At 38.7% G+C, this 23,076-nt stretch overlaps 1 protein-coding gene across 1 annotated transcript in view; it reads left to right on the top strand.

Annotated features, from left to right (window-relative positions):
- PDE11A (phosphodiesterase 11A) overlaps positions 1–23,076 on the top strand; it is a 447,606-nt gene that overhangs the window by 59,877 nt on the left and 364,653 nt on the right. Inside the window, exon 2 of the mRNA XM_004601369.2 lies at positions 2,407–2,565. Within this exon, the coding sequence (XP_004601426.1) occupies positions 2,407–2,565 (159 nt within the window). The remainder of the gene's footprint in view (positions 1–2,406; positions 2,566–23,076) is intronic.

Raw genomic sequence — 23,076 nt, 5'->3', positions numbered from 1 at the left:
AAAGCAGGAGATCCAAACCTTAGCAACCAAACTTTAAACTGTGCCTGTTAAAGAAGCAGGTGGAAGGTGGGAGAGACACTGGGGACTCATGTTTCTAGAAATCTGTCCCTTTCTTCTATGTTCCCCATCTTCAGAGTAGAACTTTTCATACTAAGTTTTCATGATGTCTTGGAATTTTAGGGGTTCTATTATCATTTTCCCCCTTTCTTTTATGATCAGATTTGAGTACTTTCTCTGTTTTCCTTGTGAGTAGGAAACAGTTTGTCTGTCTTGTTTATTCTTTCAAAGAACCAGTTTTCTTGGTTTCTTTGTTTCTACATTGTTGATTTGTGCTCTGGTTTTCATTATTTCTTGTCTTCTACTAGTCTTTGGATTCATTTGTTGTTGGTTCTCCAGACACTTAACATGTGCATTTAGGTTGTTGATTTTATCTTTTCCATCTTTCCCCATGTAGGCCTGTATTGCTATGAGTCTCTCCCTAAGTACTGTTTTTGCTGTGTCCCATAAATTTTGGTAACTTATTTATTCATTATTATTAGTCTTGAGGAATCTTTTTATTTCTTCTTTGATTTTCTCTTTGATCCAGCTATTATGTAGCAGCATGTTGTTCAGTTTCCAGGTGTTACAGTTTCTCCGCATCTTCTTTTTATAATTTCTATCTCCATGGCATTGTGTTCTAATGGGATGCTTGATGTGATTCTTATGTTTGTGAATTTATGTATATTAGATTTATGTCCTAGAGAATGTTCCATGTGCACTAGAGAAGAATGTGTATTCAGCTTTTTGAGGCTGGAAGGCCCTGTATAAATCCATTAGCCCCAGCTCTTCTAGTTCCTCTGTTAGGGATCTTGTGTCTTTACTGATATCCTGGCAAATAGATTTATGCAGAGGTGACAGTGGGGTATTGAAGTCTCCCACTACTCTTATGCATTCATCCATGTGTTTCTCTAGGTTTGTGAGCCTTACAAACTGATGATTCTACATTTGATGCATATATGTTGATTAGAGTTAGTACTTCTTGGTCTATTTTTCCCTTGATCAATAAGTATAGTATCCATCCCTGTCTCTGATTACTTTCTTTAGATTGAATGCAATTGGTCTGATACAAGTACGGCTGTCCTAGCATTTATTTTTGTTTTCCATTGGTTTTTATAATTGGTTTTAATTCTTTTACTCTAAACCTGTGCCGGTCCTGTGATTTTATTTATTTTTAATACTTTTTAAAAAATTGAATCACCATGAGATACAAAATTATAAAGTTTTTCATGATTGAGTTTCGTTCATACAATATTACAACATCATTCCTTTCACATTTTCCACTACCGGTGTTCCCAGTTTCCCTTCTGCCCTCTACGTCCTGTCTCCCCAGTCTGCCTCTATGGCAGGCATCTCTCTATCCTCCCACCCTCTCTCTCTCACTCCTAACCTACAACCCAACACAATGTGATTTCTCCATAATTTATTTGTTGTTGTTGCACCCGATAGTGCTCAAGGGTTATTCCTACCTCTGTGCTCAGGGATCTCTCCTGATGGCGTTTGGGGTGCATTTTGACATGCCAAGGATAGAACTCCAGTTGGTCGCATGCAAGGCAAGCAACGTATCTTCTAAACTATTGTTCTGACCCCTTCTCCATGAATTTTTAAAGGAATAAATACCAACTTTGTGGGCTTTTTTTGTTTTGTTTTGTGTTTTGCTGAGCATTTGCTGAAAAGTTCATTCTGAGCAGGAGATTTGATTTAATTTAGGTTTGATTTTTCTCTCTACTTTGGAGTTTCCCCTCTTTAACTAAAGGTTTGGAGTGGCCTGCATGAATCTCCAGAAAAAGACGTAGACTTATGCCAGTTTCAGAGCACCTGTTCTTATGATATGGGACATAATACAGACCTCATTGGAAAGCCAGTAGGGATTCTGCTACAGTGTTGGGTTTCTTTCAAAACAGTTGCCCTTTGGACTAGGGACAGAGCTCAAGTGGCCTGGCATGATCAAGGCCCAGGTTTCAATCCCTGGTATCTTGTGGCTCCCCAAGAACAATTGAGTGAGGCCATGGTGACCTTTGAGCACTTGGGGACCAGTAAGAGTACCAATGAATGACACTAAAATGCCAGCGCTGCTGGTTGGGGTCCCTATATAAAAGAAGGCAAGGCCTTGTGTGTGTGTGTGGGGGGGGGTGGTGCGGGGGTGTGGGGCAGGGGCGGTTCTCTCTTTTATTATGATGATTGGAAGTTACAGGGTTAATGATTTTTTTAAATAATATTTTTTACGTGTAGCTCAAGGTAAATTTAAATCTGTTGTGATTATTAAAAAATCCATGTGTGTAAAGTTCTCAGTGACATGTATAGAAGTACACCTCTCCCTGAGCACAATATACATGTGGTTAATATTTTATTTGTTTGTTTGTTTTTAAGGACCGAAGATTCAATGATGAAATTGACAAGTTAACTGGATACAAGACAAAATCCCTATTGTGCATGCCTATCCGAAGTAGTGATGGTGAAATTATCGGCGTGGCCCAAGCAATAAATAAGATTCCTGAAGGTGCACCATTTACTGAAGATGATGAGAAAGTAAGATTTCATGCCTTTTGTGACTTTACTTTTCTTCTTGATAATTAATTAATTACTATTCTCCATGAAAAAAATACAGGAATAATGTGGATATATCTTGGATTAGCTCATTTAGGGATCAAAGAGCTTTTTATGATGTCACATAAAACCTACATTTTATAGAATGTGGTAAAATTGAAAATAATTATTTTATCTTTTTCTTAAAGTAGCCTCCTTTTCATTTTAAGCCTCAGTGGCATTCTTACTATTCCCTGATCTTTATCATTCTTGTAAGTGTGCTTTTTCATTGAGACTCACAGCACCACACATTACTTGAGGGAAGAAAGGAAAGGAAAAATATTACTGTTTCAGGAACTGAGCACTTTTCTCTTGTATTTTCATGACAACTGTGAAGAATTCTTTTCTGTATTTTTTGTTGTTGCTCTTTCTTTTTTTTTTTGCTTTCTGGGTCACACCCAGCGATGCACAAGGGTTACTCCTGACTCATGTGCTCAGGAATTACTCCTGGCGGTGCCAGGGGGACCATATGGGATGCTGGGAATCGAACCTGGGTGGGCCGCGTGCAAGAAAAACACACTACTCGCTGTGCTATTGTTCCAGCCCCTCTTTTCTCAATTTTTATATTACAATACCTATTTAAAAATTTTTAAATATTCTTTGTGGTGTGTGCTAGTCTCACTGCTGTGAGATATCTCACTGTTATTTTTGCTTTGCATTCCCATGATCATAAGTGATGCAAAGCCTTTTCTCATCTGCATTTTGGCCATTTGTATATCTTCCTTGAGAATGTTTTGTTTATCTCTTTACCCCATTTTTTTATGGCTTTGGATGCTCTTTTCTTGTAAAGTTCTACCAGTGCTTTGTACATCTTGGATATTAACTGTTGGGCAAGTACTTTTTTCCAGTATGCAGGGTGTGTTTTTATTTTGGCCATCATTCCTTTGAAGCACAGTAGTATCTTAAGTTTATGTAATCCCATTTGTTCATCTCTGCTTCTTTTTTCCACGCCAATGGTATTGAGTCTTTGAAGATTCTGCCTATGACTTTCTCAGTATAACTTATGAATTCAGGTCTTATATTGAGATCTTTAATCAACCCAGTTTAACCCCCAGCATCCCATATTCTGCTCTCCTCCCCCATCTGCCCCTCTCCTCCCCTCCCTACCCCACCTCAGTCCTTCCAGGAATGATCCATAAATAAGAACCACGAGTAAGCCCTGTGCTCTGCTAGGTACAGTCCCAAACCCAAACAAACAAAAAAGCAATTCAATTGTTAATTCCAAATTACCAATAAAAGTACACTATTTTTTTTTATTTAGAGAATACTTGGTTTTGTTACAAGTGTATACTTTCTGTTCTGAAATGTGAAGTTCACTGATGCTTATTTCCTAGTTTGATGCACTGAACTAAAGTTCTGGCTTTGAAGCTCTTTCCTTCATATTAAATAAAATCTAGTAAAGTCAATAAAAACTGTGGTAAAAGCAGAGATCAAGCTAGTATTTTTAAATTTGATGGTTGCTATAATCCTATTTGATATAATTATTTATGATTTAATGTTCTGGATGTGAAGTTACTTGCTTTTTCCAGTGCCAATCACTGATCAATAAGACAGATGTTCTGCTAAGAAGGTCATCATAAAATATGATTATGAGTAAACAATTTTTTATTGAGACAATACTAGTGTACATGACTATATATGTCTTAATGGTACAACTTCACTATACCTATGCTTTGCTTCTCTATATCCCACATATGAATAAGATCATCTGTATTTGTCTTTCTTCTAACTTGTTTCTCTCCTGTCATCATACCAGATTCATCACCAAAGCACCAAATATCCCTCTGTTCTTTGGATCCTTCCCCCTTCCTCCCAGTTAACCACAGCTCTGAGTTCATGGGTTTGATTTTATCTATTCCTATGCTTTGCTTTTCTATATCTCACATATGAATGAGATCATCTATATTTGCTTTTCTCATGACCTATTTTCTTAGCACAACCCCATTTGGTTCCATCCATGTATTTGCAAAAGGCAAGATTTCAATTTGTGTACGTGTATGTGTGTTGGTGGGTAGCTGTCATTCATGATGATACTTGGGGATTAATCTTGGTATGATGTTTTGCTCAAACATCCATTCTGACTTTACTTGGGGGGCCATATGGTGCCAGGTATCAAACTTGGTGTTCCTACATGCAAAGCATTTGCCCCAGCGCTCCAGCCATTTTCCTGATGTCAAGACTTCTTACAACTGAGAAGTATTCTACTGTTTATTCCATATCAAATATTTTTTATCCACTCATCTGTTCTTGGGCACTTACTTGGATTGTTTTTATAATTTGTCAATCATAAATAGAATTGCAACAAACATAGGTGTGCATATGTTTTTTCCAGCTAGTATTTTTGTGTGATTTACATAGATACTAGGAGTAAAATTACTGAATTATATGATAGAAATATTTTTACCAATTTTGAGACATTTGAAAGATTTAGGAAGCAAGATTTTTAAGTGAAGAAAATTTAAGGTTCTGTTGTTGTTTTTGTTTTGGCACCATACCCAGCTGTGCTCAGTGATCAGTCATGACAGGGTTCAGGGGACAAAATGGGATTCTGAGAATAAAATCTAGTAAGTGGTCTACCACTGAGTCATACCTCCAGCCTCGAATTTCTATCCTTGATCTATCTTTTGCCGCCAAAGTTCTTTTTTTAATTTTTTGTTTTGTTTTGGTTTTGGGGCCATACCTAGTGATGCTCAGGGATTACTCCTGGTTCTGCACTCAGGATTATTCCTGGTGGGCTCAAGGGATGATATAAGATGCCAGGGATCAAACCTAAATTGGCTCGTGCAAGGCAAGCACCCTACCTGCTATACTATCACTTCAGATCCCCACAAAAGTTTTTTAATGTTCTGTATTTGTCACTTATTCCTAGGCAACTTATTATTATTGCTATTATTATTATTATTTTGCTTTTTGGGTCACACCGGGCGATGCACAGGGATCACATCACTCCTGGCTCTGCACTCAGGAATTACCCCTGGCGGTGCTCAGGGAACCATGTGGGATGCTGGGAATCGAACCCGGGTCAGCCGCATGCAAGGCAAATGCTCTACCCGCTATGCTATCGCTCCAGTCCCTAGGCAACTTATTTTTAAACTCAACCTCATTTGAGAATTAACTTGCTTCACATGGCGTACTTTCCCTTTTCTGTAGTTATCCCATGTATAGTAGTATCTTATATTTATGCCTCCTCAATTCTCTCACTGGATTTATCATAAATCCTCTTAGCTTTGAAAAGAAGTCTTGCCAGTTATGATAGAAATATAATGTTCATTCAGTGGTATTGGATGTAGAGTATTTGATCTCAATTTTTTTTATCTGTTTAATGTTTTTTTTCCCTCCACGGTATTTTAAGTCATACAGGAGTGGTAAAGAAGTAAGGCAGAAAACCAAATCTAGAAATAGCTGATGGCAAAGTAAAAGGTTTAGGTTCTTCTAAACAAAAGAGAGCACTGTGGCGTGATGGTTGCATATGAGCCATGTCTGCAGGCACTGAGTCTGCAGGCACTGAGATTCCATCTCTCTCATACACTGTGTAACCTTTTGCAGGTTTTTATTTTCTCTGTGCAACACTTTGCTTCTCATAGAAGAGAGATGTTGATGTTAACCCTTACTTAAACTGATAAAGGGAGATTAAATGAGAACATGCAAGGAAAGGGTCTGTTTGAGAAAGTGTATCACACATAAGTCCACATTAAATATTGTCTTTGATAGTTGGAAATGATCATCCTGGATAAGAACTGAGTGCTGAAAGTAGGTAAAGGAACAAACACGGCAATCTCTCAGTATCTGTGTTGCAATTATAGTGCCTAGAGGGAGTGGGAGGGAGGAAGAAAGAGTGTGTGAGAGAGAGAGCGAGAAAGAGAGAAAGAGAGAAAAAGAGAGAGAGGAGGAAAGTTACTGTCACAGATCCATAGAGGTAAGCTGATGGGAGGGGGGACACTAGTGGAGAGATGGGTGTTGGGTCATTGTATGAAACCTGATCATGAACAGCTTTGTAACTATGTATCTTATGGTGATCAATTAAAATATTAAAATTAAAATGATTAGCTTTGATAGCAATTCACACAAGTGAGATAGTCATATCTCAGTTTTGAAATTATCTGTATAATTGAAGTTTATATATATACATATATATATTGTTGTTGTATTGTCATTGTTGTTAAAAACAATCGATATGCCAGGTATTCTTCCATTCCACTGTTGGAATTTCAACAGTGAAATGTAGGGATGTACTTTTTTATAATTCATGATTCTTTTATAGTATTGTTATTCATGTTCAGTTTAACTTGGTAATATAATATTATGCTCATACTGATTTGTATTATACCTTTTAAACTGTAATTATTTCTTACATATACATCCACATGTAAATGTATGTAAATGCACAAATTTAGTGCCATAATTTGCCATTTGGCATAATTTAGGAGATACAATTTTGTTTCTTTTACATTTTCTACATAAACTAGTTTGCTTAGTCACTGTCCTGTTACAGTGGATTGTTTCCAATTTTTCTCTAGTAAAAATCGCCCCGGAATAAACATCTTGAATAAATGACCTTTTTCATTTAGGTTATTTCTTTTGGCCTATCTTTCAAATTCTGAAATATCTGAGTCAAAGGGTAAGAAAGTTTTATATCTCTCACTCCAAATGATCAGAAAGCTTTTTGAAATATTGAACTAATTTACAATGGTCATAGTCTGCATATACCTTTCTCTTCACAGAGCCCTTTCAATATTATTCATTTTATGTGATTCATTTTATGTTTTCAAACTCAAATTAGTTTTGCATTTGTCTGGCAGGAAGATTTCAGACAACCTCTCTCATCTAAATCAGGAACAGAACTTCAGCATTGCCTATACCTAAGAACTAAGAAAGGGAGATGGAAACCTGTAGTCAGTGATAGGCATGGGCCTCCCAAGCAGAGATCCTCCAGGTTCAAGTCTTTGCTCAGCTGAGTGATCTGCAGCAAGTTGCTCAATTCCTCAATTCCTCCATAATTGTTGTGAGGAGTAAACTGGATCATAGATGTGTAGCGCTTGGAGCAGCACTTACCAATAAATGAGTTTCACAAATTATTCCCCTCTCTTTTATAGCTAGCTAAAATAATTTGAACCATTTATTATTTTGCTTTATCCCTTTACCTGCAGTGTCATATTTCATTGGAGTAATGCTAAATTTACTGTACATTTAGCACATTTAGCATAAAATGATTTGTATATTCTCTTATCTTAGAAAGCGAGCTTCAGAACATTATTAACTGTGCTGTCTGATGTAATTCTAAATACATATTTTTTGCCATGTGAAAATTAGAACATTATTTATCTGAAAGAAATTAAAAATTAAATGTGGTTTACTCAATCTGGTCTATTATGTCTAACAAAATAGTTGCCACATAGGGTAATATTGTTTATCTTGAATCTTCTACATTTTAGTAGCTACACTCTGTCATAGGTAACAAGCTACCTGAGGGCGTTGGGGGATAGTACAGGGAGTGGGTAATGCCTATGATGGACAGAAGTCATCAACCAGGAGAAGGAGGTACTGCTAAGAGGTGGGAAAGTGTTATGTGTGAAACCTTATCAGCAACAGTACTGTAAACCACAGTGCAAAAGCTTATATATTAAAAATAATGTCCCTCCTAGAGGCAGACTGGTAGGTGGGTGGCAAATGGTGGGGGGGGCATTGTTGGAGGGAAGTGAGCACTGGTAAAGGAATTGGTGTTGAAACAATGTATGTCTGAAACTCTATCATGAATAACTTTATGATCTCCTGGTGACTGAATTTTAAAAATTATTTTAAGAAAAAGAAAAAAGTTAATGGAATTGCCTATAAAGGTCCTCAATTCCATTTCCCACCAACCTGCCCTCTTTCAATGTAGAAATCTTTCCCTAACAGATGGTCACCCAGCCTCTGCCTAAAATCATCACTTTTAATAATGACTTTTAAGTCATTACGCTCTTTAGAGTTCTTACACAATCCACCATAATTTTATCAGTAGAGGTTAAAGTTTTGTGTGAAAGATAGTCGACCATCTGCATATATTAAGTTAAATTCTGAAAAATTACTCATTTTGTAATATGTTGGAAGCATGCACAAAAGCAGATCGTACAGAAAAGGTGATTGGAATTTCCTGATTCACTTAATGAGTTTCCAGCAAATGTTTTTGTTTTTCAATGATATGTGAACGCTGGATGATTTAGGTGGTATGATGAAACTCCTGGCATCCAATTAATTTATAACTTTGTTATTCCTGGATAAGTTAAAGGGAGGTGTTTGCTATTTTGTAGAATAAACTAATGAGAGTTGGACAGGAGCAAACATTTATTATCTATCAAGATGTATGGGTGCACCAGCATGAAATCCAAGATATGAAAATAGGCACAGGCTCTTATCTGCTTTGCCCAGGTTGCCTAAGTACCTCGGGACCAAAGGAGCCATTTCTTGTTGTGGTGTTGCATGAAGAATGAAAAGTATATTGCAGGTACTGTCCAACAGCCAGCCTATTACTGGATGCAGCTTACAGTTTTTCTTTGGCTAATGTCTGTGAGATTTAGCCTGTCTCTCCAGCTCAGAATTCAGTGTTCAGCCACCCTGCATCTCAAACAGGCAGACATGTTTGAATACCCTGCAGAGCTGGGAAGTAGCCAGTTAAGCTTGGCTGCCTGGGGACTGGCAATGGTCCATGAGCTTGTTATGAGTGAGGCTGTCCTGCCCATTGGTGCTGAGGTTGGTACATGATAATGCTAATGAGTCTCCTATAGCTGCAGTTTTGTAATTTGCAACACACCTGAGAACCACAGCCAGATTAGAGGGAGAATTTCAGAAACTCATGGCCTTACATTGTTCTTTTCTTTTTATAAATTTGTTCACAATATTTGGTTACATTTAATATTTGAACACCAACCCCCCACCACTACACCTTTGTACTTGCGGATTTCCATCCCAAACCCCAAACCTTGCCCCCAAAGTAGAACCAAAATAATTTGTTTGTACTGCTTGTTATGAATAATCTGCTAGAAATGATCCAAAAAAAGTTTCTTAGAGGAAAGTGTGTGAAGATTGTTATATTTCTCCCAGGAGCCACTAAGCTTTTCTGTAAGAGATCTGTAACATGTTGTTAAAGGTTGAGTCTTTTGTGCTTATATATATGAAATATATATGTATATATGTGTGTATTTCAACAAGACGATGCTCATGAAAAACGAACTAGTCCCTGAAGCTTCATTAGCTCTCAGTGGAATGAACATCTCCGAATGCAGCAGCTATGTGGGTCGAGAAATCAACATGAGGAGCGACTTGGCGCCAGAACTTTGCAGGAGGAAGAGAGCAGCGTGGAATGCCTTCAAGAGCATCAAAGAAGTGGTTAAGAGAACGAAGGACCTCTGACTCTGGGCACATCTTTTCGATTCCACCGTTCTTCCTGCACTAACATATGCCTCAGAGATCTGGGCCCTACGCAAACAGGATGAGAATGCTATTAGGGTATCCCAAAGAGGAATCGAAAGAGCTATGCTGGGAATATCATGTCTCACTCAAGTGAGAAAAGGAATCTGGAGTTCTGACCTCCGTCAATGGTCAAGAATCAGGGACACTGTCTCATTTGCCAAGGCATCAAAAATCAGATGGGCCAGTCATGTAATGCGATTAAGAGACGACCGCTGGACTAGAGCTGTTACCGACTGGATTCCACGGGATGTCAGAACACCTCGTGGCCGTCCACCAACTAGATGGTCAGATTTCTTCGTCAAATCCCTGAATGAACGATTTGAAGCTCTTCCTGTTCCTGGAGCGAGCAGATATCATTGGGCTACTCTGGAACACGACAGGGACAAATGGAGACGTTACTGGCACCCGCTCGAGCAAATCGAAGATCAACGGGTCAACAAGTGATGCAAGTGACAAGTGATAGGTGTGTATATATACGAATATATGTATATATACATATGTATATTTCCCCCTAAGATTGGTTGCTTTCTACTTTAAACCCAATCAGATGTGATGTTACTCTTGGTATATTAGTGGTGTAAAGTATGAGATGTCCAAGAATAGATTCTCCCATGGGTGAGGCTCATCTGAGTGATTTAAAGTTGTTTCTAAATTTGTGAAACATAATGTTCTGAAACCTGGTGGGAAGTCGAGGGTGTAGAAGGTATTAAAGTTCATTTTCATGAAGAGGAGAGGGCTGGTGAACACATCACCTTGATGAAGTGACAAATCGGTCACAGTTTTTTGGGGTGTCTAATTGGTAACTCAGAGATTTTTAACTTGATTGGGATTTGACTGGCATAGTGCTGAATGTTTTTTAAAAGTTCTTAGTTACCAAGGAAGTGATAGGTGCTTCAATGGAGTGTCTTTCCATATGCTTTGCAGAACGTATTAAGGTAGTTCATTGAGCTGAAATAAGAAATAGCAGGAACGCCAAATAAATGAATTAAATAAATTACAGAACTATGATTATTCAAATGTAAACTGGGTGGTTGAATGACTATTCATCTTATTTTTTATAGCATCATTTTTACTGGTCCCCTGGTATCTCATTGAATGGAAAAATCATTTCTTTATTTTATTTCATTGTTTAAAAAGATTTTATTTTTTTGAGAAGCACACCTCGCTGTGCTCAGGGCTCACTTCTGGCTCTGTAATCAGGGATCACTTCTGGAGGGATTCAGGGGACCTTATGAAGTGCCAGGGATTAAACCTGGGCTGGCTTTGTGCAACGCAAACTCCCTACCCATGTATTAACATTTCTTCATTTAATACTTGTTTGTGATATCACGATCACTCCAGTTGTTCCAGCGATAGCACAGCAGGTAGGTCATTTGCCTTGCATGTGTCTGACCCAGGTTCGATTCCTCCTCCTTCTTGGAGATTCCGGCAAGCTACCGAGAGTATCCCGCCTGCACAGCAGAGCCTGGCAAGCTACCTGTGGTGTATTCAATATGCCCAGAACAGTAACAACAAGTCTCACAATGGAGACGTTACTGATGCCCGCTTGAGCAAATCGATGAACAATGGAACAGCAGTGCTACAATACTTGTTTATTTCTATTTATTTGACACTAATGCATTTAAGATACTATTAAAAATTCTGGATGTAAGCTGATGAACAAGACAATAATGCCTGAGGCAAGAGAGTTAGTACAGTGGATAAGGTGCTATCTTTCACATAATTACCTGATTTCCATCCCTGGCACTGCCCAGTGCCACCAGGAGTGATCCTGTAGCATAGAGCCAGTAGTAAGCCCTGAGCACACCTGAGTGTGGCCTTTCTCCACCCCCCCAAACACACAAAAACCCACAGTTACTCCCAACCTCTTTGAGTTTAGACTCTTATGGCAAGGCCACTAAGTAAACTTATAAGAATTTTACACCTTTGAGGAGTGATGAGATAGTATTTATAAATTAGATATATAATTTTAAAATTTTTTATGATTTTCTGTAGTTTTTATTCATAGAAGTGTGCTTTGTTAACTCAAGATAATAGTTACCTTGAGTTAACAAAGGAGTTAAGTTGAAGGAGTCTATAGTAAAATTATATTTTATACTTAGGAGTAAAGACTTGCTTCATATCTCTCAAATAACTGATAAGTTACAACACTTTCAACTGAATCTATTTCTTTTTTCCTGTTAACTCATGTAAGGTGTGTTTCCCTGCAGGCTGCCTTAAGCACTAAATGTGAAGTACAAGACAGTGCTGTCTTTTCACTAAATTCACCTTGAAGATTTTTGTCTTGCATCTTCATATAAGGACCATGCTGGAATCCCAGTATCAATTTCCTACCACCTGGACTTGGGTAATTTAAGAGACTGGAAAAATCTCACACTAAGACAGCCTGGCTACAGCTCTCTGGTGCTGAGCAGATCTCAGCATCAGAGGATAGATCAAAGGGTTACCTGGAAGGAAAAGGTTGGGCACTCATAGGATTAGGTGTATTTTGATTTTTAGTGACTAATATGCCCCTGGATTTTAATAGCTGCCATGTCTAAAAGTAGACTTCCAGTCAAGCCACTTTGAAAAGTGTTCAGCATAACAAAGAATTGTTTAATAGACAGAGAGAGAGAGAGAGAGAGAGAGAGAGAGAGTTGTACCAAGATTGAACCCAGGGCATGTGAAGCATGTACTCTCAATGTGGTATATCCCTGTTCCCCCTTTTCACTAATCTAGACAAGATTTGTACTAGGGAGAATGATCTGCAGAGAGAAGAGATAAATAAGCACTTGTTGGCAGAAAGAGTTGTTATTAAAGAAGTGGAACAGAATGTTGTGGATTCTTGTTTACTGGAAATTTCAAATGCAGACAGATAACTATCTTCTTTGAATAACTAGTTTAATGTTGTCATCTAAATAAACAGCAAGATTCTTTTTGGTGTAGAATGATGAAATACTTGAATTGGAACTTTGAAACTTTCAAGTCAAATTCATTTTTGATTAAAAGTGGAATTGGGAAAAGTTTCAAATATAATTGTCTATCTTAAACTGGACAATCACTGTCATCCTGTTGCTCATCGATTTGTTCGAGCGGGCACCAGTAACATCTCTCACTGAGAGACTTATTGTTACTGTTTTTGGCATATCCAATACTGCACGGGTAGCTTGCCAGGCTCTGCCATGCGGGCGGGCTCCATACTCTTGGTAGCTTGCCAGGATCTCCGAGAGGGGCGGAGGAATCATCTTAAACTGTCTATCTCTGAGTTTATTCTCCATTAGGATACGGAATTGTTTCCTAACTATAAACTTTATTTTTGAAAAACTAAAAACTTTCAAAAAAGGGAGCATTAAAATCATTCAAAGATAGTGCAATGAGAGAGAGAGAGAGAGAGAGAGAGAGAGAGAGAGAGAGAGAGAGGGAGAGAGAGAGGAAAAGTGCTTGCCATTAAGGCAGGCAGTGAGGGGACCGAAACTGGGGACATTGGTGGTAGGAAGTGTACACTGTTGAAGGGACTGTTGTTGGGACAATATGTAACTGAAACCCAATAATGAACACCCTTGTAACTGTATATCTCACTGTGATTTAATAAGTAAATTTTTAAGAAAGATAGTGCAATTACTATTGTTGGTATTATTTTACTTATATCATTTTTCCTATAAATAGATATATTTCAAAATTTGCATTATGTAATACACATATCTTATCATAAGTAAAAAATACATCAAGGATGTAATTTAAATGTTTGCATTATATTATACCATGTAGAATATATAGGAGTTAATCAGATTATTTTATTCTTCATATTTAGGTTCTTTCCAAAATCGTAGTATAATTTAATTATAATTAATTTATAAATAAAACTTAAGAGTGTATGTTCACTGTATCACTGTATCACTGTTATCCCGTTGTTCATTGATTTGCTTAAGCGGGTGCCAGTAACGTCTCCATTCATCCCTGTCGTGTGCTAGTGTAGCCTGATGGCATATTGGGGGCTCTTTCAGGATCAGTGGAATGAGGACAATCATTGTTACTGTTTTTGGCATATCGAGTATGCCATGGGTAGCTTGCCAGGCTCTGCCCTGTGGGTGGGATATTCTCAGTAGCTTGCCGGGTTTTCTGAGAAGAATGGAGGCTTTGGGGCATCCTCTGATCACCTTTATAGGTGTTTCCAGTCTACCGAATGTAAGCTTTTGGTCGACTGGCATGTTAATGGTCTGCACACTGACAAACACGCACCTGCCTGCGTTTCTGGGCAGTACCTGGGACAGCTGCAGCCTTGGGTTGATCTCCTTAAGGATGATACAGTGTGCCTGAAGGTTGTTGAGCAGCAGGCAGAGCAGGACCAGTGGATGAGCCACTGCACTGCCACCATGGCTCTATGTCTGTTGTCTCTGTAACTCAGACCGGCAGGGGCAGGCGGCAACGCTTCAGCTGCTGCCTCGGTTTCTCCATGCCTTGCCCACACCATTCTGTTCGAATCTTGCAAAACAGCTGGTGATATCCATCAGGAATCATGCTTTGAGTTCCAGCAGGGATCATGCATAGAGTTTCATGCCTGGCATGTAAGGTGAGATGGTGAGCTGGGTTCGGGAGAGTGCAAAGAGTTCCAGGGAGTTTGGGCGGCATCGGTGCCATCTTGCCTCCAATCAAATATGGTGTGGTAATTATGGAAAGTAGGTAGGGAGTGTCTTATGATGTGTTGGTTTAGGAATATGTTCATTCATACGTGAAGCTTGGCCCAAATGTGTGGAAAGTGGCCTAGAGCATGGCGGGGGTTGGGTTATGGAGGTTGGCTGCCAGGGCTGGGTCCTTGGGTCGGGGAGGGCTCTCACCTGCCCCTCTCTGGGGTACCCTGAGTGAAAACAGCCTGGCACGGAGACCGGTGGCATGGTTATGGGGGCCTCATTTTATGCTCCCTTCCGGGAGAAGCAGCCATGAGTTCTGGATGGGGGCTGATGAGGAGATTATATGGCGCCAGCAGGAGGTGGCTTATGGGCGTGACCCCTGGGTTGCCGGAGACTGGGGGAAGCAGGCAGATATGCCACCAGACTTCGCACTAGGCTGTTTTCACTTGGGGCGCTTCAGGCGGGGATCGGGTGAGAGCCCTCCCTGCCCCAAGGGATCCAGCCCCAGCACCTGACCTCCACAACCGAATCGCCACCATGCTCCAGGCCACTTTCCACATGCTCGGGCAGAGCCTCACACATGAGTGAAGTCCCACGGAACCCAGGTAATGCAGGACTTTGTGACCTTAGACTCTGGGCTCAAGGGGAGTGTATATTAGGGAGAATTATATTAAATTGTTCTATTTTTAGGTCAAATATATTGGCACTTTCATATGATTCAAACTAATTCTTAGAATAACTCAGTTACGGGGTTTGAACATTTCTAATTTTAATAGCTTTATTGAGATATTCATATACCATCCAATTTACCTATTTCAAATGTACAACTTAATGTTTTTAATATATTTGAAAAGATGTGTAACAAATACCACACTCAATTTTAGAACATTTTTATCATCCCCAAAGAAGCCCCATACCCATCAGCAGCTAATTCTTCAATTAGCTCCAAGCTCTCATCTTCATGCCTATCTACTTCCTAACTACTTCCAACTACTTTCTATCTCTATGCATTTGCCTACCTTTGACAATTATGATACATCAAATATATGGTCCTTATGACTAGCTTCTTTCATTTAGCATAATCTTGTTCAGATTCATTTACTTTGTAGAGCATATCATTACTACTTTTTATGTCTTAATAATATTCCATCAGCCACATTTTATTTGCTCATTCATCATATGATACATGTTTCGCTTCTACTTCCTAACATTTGTGAATAATGCTAATAGACGCTCTATTTACAAATATCAAACATACTAACTTTATATGAGAATATAGTATCATTTGGAGATAAATGCCATTTTGCGGTGGTAGGACTGTTGGATCATGTTTGAGTTTTTGAGGAACTTCCAGACTGTTTTCCAAAACTTTTTATTACTTTTTTTGAGAAGAGATATTTTTATAAGCACTAAAGTGGTATTTCATGGTGGTTTTGATTTACTTTATATTTATGGTTTCTTATGTATACTTATCAGTAGAACATTTTGGGGGAAGAATCTTAAAAATGTCACTTATTTTCTCTCTAGAAAATGGTAGTACTTTATAATCCAAAGCAGCATATCATGTATATATGAACTTTTGCCAGCACAAGTATACACTTTTCAAAAGTCACATTCCTTTAGTTTATAATTTTACTTTATTCCAACTCTTTTGATTTATTCAGTGTGTGCTTACATTTCACAAAAAAATAGCTACCATTTATTTACATTTATACATGTATATACACTTATTCAAACACACATGCAAACACACACACACATTCACAAATTATTTGTGGGTCTTCCAGACAGTGTACAGCATTTCTGGGGACCATACATGGTGATATTTGACCCAGTTGTGTGAGTCTGACATTTAGATCCAAAAGTACTTCTCAGAACCAGTGTAGTGTTGGGATTGAATTTCTCTATGTTCAAATATATGTATGTATTATATATAGCATATATATCATTTATTATATATACATACATTTCTCGCATTATATTATATAAAATAATTAAACATTTACATATTTATGTATATAAATATTTATACATATTACTGTCATGTATCACTGTCATCCCATTGTTCATCGGTTTTCTCAAGTGGGCATCAGTAACGTCTCCATTTGTCCCAACCCTGAGATTTTAGCGGCCTCTCCTTACTGGTCTTTCCCAGCAATTGGAAGCTGTTTCAGGGTCAGGGGAATGAGATCTGTTATTGTTATTGTATTTGCCATATTGAATACACCATGGGGAGCTTACCAGGCTCTATCAAGCTATCCAGGCTCTTCCAATTTATACATGTATTTATATACATATATTTATATAAAAACTATTAAGTATGTACTAAGTAAGTATTAAATATTAAGTATTAAGTAAGTATATAAATATGTATTACATAAAACTATTAAACATTTAAGTATGTCCATAATATAATATACATATATTTTTATATATTACATATAATTATATGTTACACATGCATGTTTGTATTATATGTACATACATACATGTGTTACATCTAACATGCATGTGTTATATCACACATATATACTTAAATGTTTAATAGTTTTCTATATAAATATTTTTGTTGTATCAAAATTTATAATAGCATTGGTCACTGTTGTATTGTTGAAGTGCTATTGCACCAGTTGTTCCACCAATATTTTGAGATATATACATATATATATTTTGGAAGTGGGGGTGATTTGGGTTTTTGGAACATACCCAGGTGTTCTCAGGGACTCTTTCTGGCTCTGTGCTTAGAATTCACCCCTGGCAGTACTTGGGTTGGCAGGATACAAGGAAAGTGCCTTAACCTCTGCACTATCTCTCTGGTCCTCAATTATATATATATATATATGTAACATATATGTATGTATATTTGCTTTTTGGGTCACCCAGCGATGCTCAGGCATTACTCCTGGTTCTGCACTCAGGAATTATTCCTGGAAGTTCTTGAGGGACCATATGTAATGCTGGATTGAACCCAGGTTGGCTTACTGTGAGGAAAATGCTCCATGTGCTGTACTATGGCTCTGGCCCCACTCAATTATATCATTAACTAGAAAAAAATACTAGCAACATGCAAACTGATCCAAGCAAATTTAATTAAATTCAACCATTATGTAGTTTAGAATAGCTCGTAGGTACATCATCACTGTATCACTGATCACTGTCATCCCATTGTTTGTTGATTTACTTGAACGGGCACCAGTAATGTCTCTATTCCTCCCAGCCCCGAGATTTTAGCAGCCTCTCCTTATTCGTCTTTCCCAACGATTGGAGCCTCTTTCAGAGTCAGGTGAGTGAGAACTATCGTTACTGTTTTTGGCATATCAAATACACCACGGGTAGCTTGCCAGGCTTTGCCAGTGCGGGAGGGATACTCTTGGTAGCTTGCCGGGCTCTCCGAGATACACACACACACACACACACACACATACACACACACATATATATATATGCATATATATATGTGTGTATTACTCTCTATGATTTGTTGCCTACTGTCTGAACTCCATCAAATATGGTGTGGTAATTATGGAAAATGGGTACAAAGTGTCTTATAATGTGTCGTGCAGCCACTTTGCGGCTGCGAGGTCCTGAAAGCGCCTGCAGTATGGCAGCGATTGGGTAAGAAGAGGTTGGCTGCCAGGACTGGGTTCCTTGGGATGGGGAGGGTTCTCACCCGTCCCCCTCTGGGGCGCCCCGAGTGAAAACAGCCTGGCGCAGAGTCTGGTGGCATGGCTATGGAAGCCTCATTTTACATTCTTGTCTGGGAGGAGCAGCCATTGAGATCTGGAGGGTGGCCAATGAGGAGATTATCTGGTGCCTGTCTGGTGCCCGCAGGGTGTGGCAAGGTGTGGCTTATGGGTGTGTGATCCCTGGGTCACTGGAGATTGGGGGATAGCAGGCAGAGGATCTCTCCTCCCAGTGGTCCGTTGAGTCCAGAGTCCAAGATCACAAAGTTCCGCATTATTCGTGGGACTTCATTTATGTGTGAGGATTCGGCCTCGAGGTTCTGGAGAGCCGCCTGGAACATGGTGGTGGTTGGGTAGTGGAGGTCGGCTGTTGGGGCTTGATCCCTTGGGGCAGGGAGGGTTCTCACCCTCCCCCCTCTGGGGTGCCCGGGAGTGAAAATAGCTTGGTGCAGAGTCCGGTGGCATGGCTATGGGAGCCTCATTTTATACTCCCATTTTATACCCCGTTTTATACTTTAATTTAAGAGTGTAAATCCTTGCAAATTCATTGTCTTCTCCTTGATGGCATATTAAACTTAACTGCATTTACATCCACACATTCACACACACACATACACACACACACACACACGCATGCATGTGCACACATGCGCATGCTATCATATTATTCTTGCTAAAGAATATAGAAGCAGTCATTGGCATCTGCGATACCTGGGACAGCTGGAAATGGGGGAAAAGAACCGCCATGCCCTGGTGCAAACTGAGGGGACATTTCCACTTCTGAGATAGGCACATCATAATAGTCAAAAAGATGAAGTAGATTGTAGTTGACAATTTTTCTCTAACTTTGTTATTTTATTTTATTTTATTTTTTGGCTTTGGGTCCATACATGACAATGTTTAGGGCTTATTCCTGGCTCTGTACTCTCTCCTGGCAATTCTGGGGAACTGTATGCAGTGCCAGGCCAACCTGACTTGGCCACATTCAAGCAAGTATCTTACCTGATATATGATATCTCTGGCTTGCTACTTTGGTTTTAATGAAAGCAGGACTCAGACAAGATTCTGCTGCCTAGGAGTTTTAACAGTTTTAACCAATATTTTTACTAGAAATCTAGGTCAAATATTTCATAAACTGTTCAGTAAGTTTTATACGGTCCAAGGTCTTTTTTTTTTGCCCCCTACCCCACCCGCCCCGCCCCGCTTTTTAAACTCTTTCTTTTTTAGTGATCTAAACACTCCTTGCAATATTTCAGAAGCTGAATCTCATTGGTAAGCCTTAAGCAACCAAAATCCAATGACTCCATCAGAATTGGACAGCATCAGTATCATATGCCAAAGGACATAGGTTCAGAACTTGCTAGATTTTTATGCCTAATTCTTACAAGGTTTGCAGAAGGTATATAAGCTATAATCACCATAATACATATTCTGATTGCCACTAATTTTAGTAGAATCCTTATCCAGTACCCATTGTGCTATTTAATAAGCTGTCAATTTTACCAAAGAAAGCTCAGCCTTAGCATTGAAAAAACTTCACACTATTGATAGATCTTGGTGGACCAAGATTTCCAGAGCACATGTAAATAGCATTTGGCGTATGGTTTTCTGATTGGTTACTCCCAGAGTGTAAATCCTTGCAAATTCATTGTCTTCTCCTTGATGGCATATTAAACTTAACTGTATTCACATCCTCACAAACATTCACACACAGATACACACACACATACATACACACACGCATACATGTGCACACATGCGCGTGCTATCATATTATTCTTGCTAAAGAACTTAAGAAACTTATAGACAAAGAAAAACTTTCAGTCTTTTAATCTGTTTGCTTTTCATTGTAAACTAGTAAATCATGATGCAAAGGGGGTTATCATTAGTCTGACTGTAGCTTTTTTTTGCTTTAAAAAGTCATATTTCATATTAGAGTTGCAAATAGTGTTCAATTTCACTCAGCAGGGAAATGGGCATTTTAGTGTAAATTTTCCTACAGCCTTAGAACATTTTTTTCTGTTTCGCAAAATTATGAAGTATGCTCTTTAAGTGAGGCTACATTGTATTTCTTGTCAGATAATTTTAAGTAGAATATAAGATGATTGTAGCATGCATGTTAGTTTTTATTTTTAACATGTACTGATTTTTACATTATGCTTGGATATATACTTTTTCTTTCTCTGTGTTGGAGGTATAAATGAAACCATTTCTTTTAGTCATTTTCCATTATTTTCTTTTATATCTCCCACATGTACTCTGGATAATATCCTGGCTACATATGATTGTAGGCTATTTGCACTGAAAGATTCTGATTCCATTGCCAATCAACAATGTTCAGGAGCTTACCCCCCCCCCTTCATATTCTACACACTCCATTTAGAAATGAGAAAAAGTCTCAAAGGTAGGCACTTCTATATTACCAAAGCAGTCAGTCAAGACCCCCAGGGAGGCCCTGAGCTGTAGTGAGAGCATGTTAAGAAGGGGAGAAAGTAATGAACAGTTTTGAAAAATGAGGTTATGTAAGTTAGAGCTGCCCAGAGATGCTCTGAAGGTCTATTAGACACAGTTCTTGAAAAGGGGTTTAAATGAAACTACAATGCAATATCAAAACTCCCTCACTGGAGAGAATTTAAAATTATTCCTCACTAGAATTAATTGACACCATCAGAAGACTGGAAGGTGCTTTGTCTCTCTGAAAAGCAAATTTGGTGCTTTGGAAAAATTGATGTCTGTAGTATCGAGTCACTGGAAAACCAATGTCTTTTCTTTAGAGGCATCACTCAGTGTTCATTAGCGTTGAGTAGTCATGGATGCCACTTGGCTCCCCCAAATATACCCTTAATTTGTCTTTCTGACTCCTAAAAAATGTTATTGATTAAGTTAATTCATTGTTTAGTACTAGCATTGGTTTTGTTCTTGATGCATTCTCAGTGGGACTTGGGGTTGAATGTAAATAAAGTTTGTTCAGTCCAACCTGATATTTTTGAACTCAATTGAGGCTTCAAAACAAGACTTGGCTTGGTCTTCTATCTCATGAAGATCTCATCAAAATCCTGGGATCCACTGGTGTCCTCTGGTTCTTTCCAATATTTGAGTCTAGATAAAAATCTCAGTTTAGCAGTTTGACTCTACCTTCATAATTAGGATAGTCATATATATGCTGTGAATTAAAATCCTGAGTATTCAATTCCAAATTTCAAATCTTTTAATCTCTGGGAAAGTATATGAGAATTAATATCTGAGACAGAAATAATTTTTTTCTTTTGTGTAAGAGGCAGATCTTGTGATACTCAGGGGTAACTCCTGTTTCTGCACTCAGGAATCACTCTTGGTGAGCTCGGGAAACCGTAAGGGATTCTGCAGATAGAACCTGGGTCATGCATGCTGGGCAAGCACCTTATCTGCTTTACTATTGTTCTGGTTCCGAAAATAAATTCATTTTTCTTTAGCTGGAATGTCCATTATCCACCCCCACCCCTTCCTTTCTCTCTCTCTCTCTCTCTCTTTTTTCTTTTTCTTTTTGGGTCACACCTGGCCATACACAGGGGTTACTCTTGGCTCATGCACTCAGGAATCACTCCTGGTGGTGCTCAGGATGCTGGGCATCGAATCTGGGTTGGCTGCGTGCAAGGCAAATGCCCTACCAGCTGTGCTATCACTCCAGCCCCCCTTCCTTTCTCTTTACTCTGTTCCTATGTTTGGGGATTTACACACTTGGGTGTGGTTCACTGGGTAATCATGTGGACTTAAGCATGCAAGGGGTTTTGCCCCTGTGTCACTTTCACATACCCAGAATCTAGATTTTCCATTGTTTTAAAATTTGATTCTAATGGCTGGTGGCTGGTTGCCATGGATATTTCCATGGCTTGGCTCTAAAAACATAGTAAAGGCAACAGATCAGCACAAATTATGACAAACGTCTGTCTACAGCATAGATTTCCAAAGTAAAAGAAAGCCGGAAACCAAACTGCTTTTTCCTTTCTTGTCTTCAGATTGTTGTCAAGGGGAAGATTATGCTCAGATCACTGGGTTAAGCAAGGGTTATTGCTCCCCCTGCCATGAGTAATAAGTCATTCTCTTCCTTGAAATTACATCTTCACCAGGACCAGTATATAAAACACAGTTCTATTTGTGCTGGAATTTCAAGGTCACCACTATTCACTGGGAAGATGATCCTTCACTACTATTACCCAAAAATACTCTGGAAAATTACTCTCGGTCCTTCATAATTCAATGTTGTGAAATGTTAGCCCTTCACTTGTTATGGGTACTAACACCAGAAAACTCATTCAACAGAGAGAACTGGTGGGTCTGTTGACTACTATATTTAGAAAGACAGTCAACTGAAAGAATGCATGACAGGTAGAAAGTTCCTTATGATTTTTATCTTCCAAGAGTCAGCTATTATAATGACATCAGAATGTTAATTTTTAGAAACCTTAATCTTGACACTTCTATTAACTCATATGGATTTTGTCAATATCCTTATGAGTTAGATGAGACAGTTGTTGAATTTTTAATTATAGTTTAGATAACTGCAGGCTGCCTTGTTTAGCAGGAAGTTAATGGTGGAGTCCGGAGGTCAGTATTCTTTGCTCTCCTTCTGAATGGCTAGTCATTTGTAAATAGCACAATGATTATGTCCACAGGCTTAGAAAAAGATCTCAAAGAGAAGAATACCCATTGAGTTAATTGTAGAAGTTATGTCATTCAAT

This window comes from Sorex araneus, chromosome X (genome assembly GCF_027595985.1).
Source record: "Sorex araneus isolate mSorAra2 chromosome X, mSorAra2.pri, whole genome shotgun sequence".
NCBI lineage: Eukaryota > Metazoa > Chordata > Mammalia > Eulipotyphla > Soricidae > Sorex > Sorex araneus.
The sequence above is the reverse complement of the archived record's forward strand: the minus strand, read 5'-3'. Positions and strand labels throughout refer to the sequence as shown.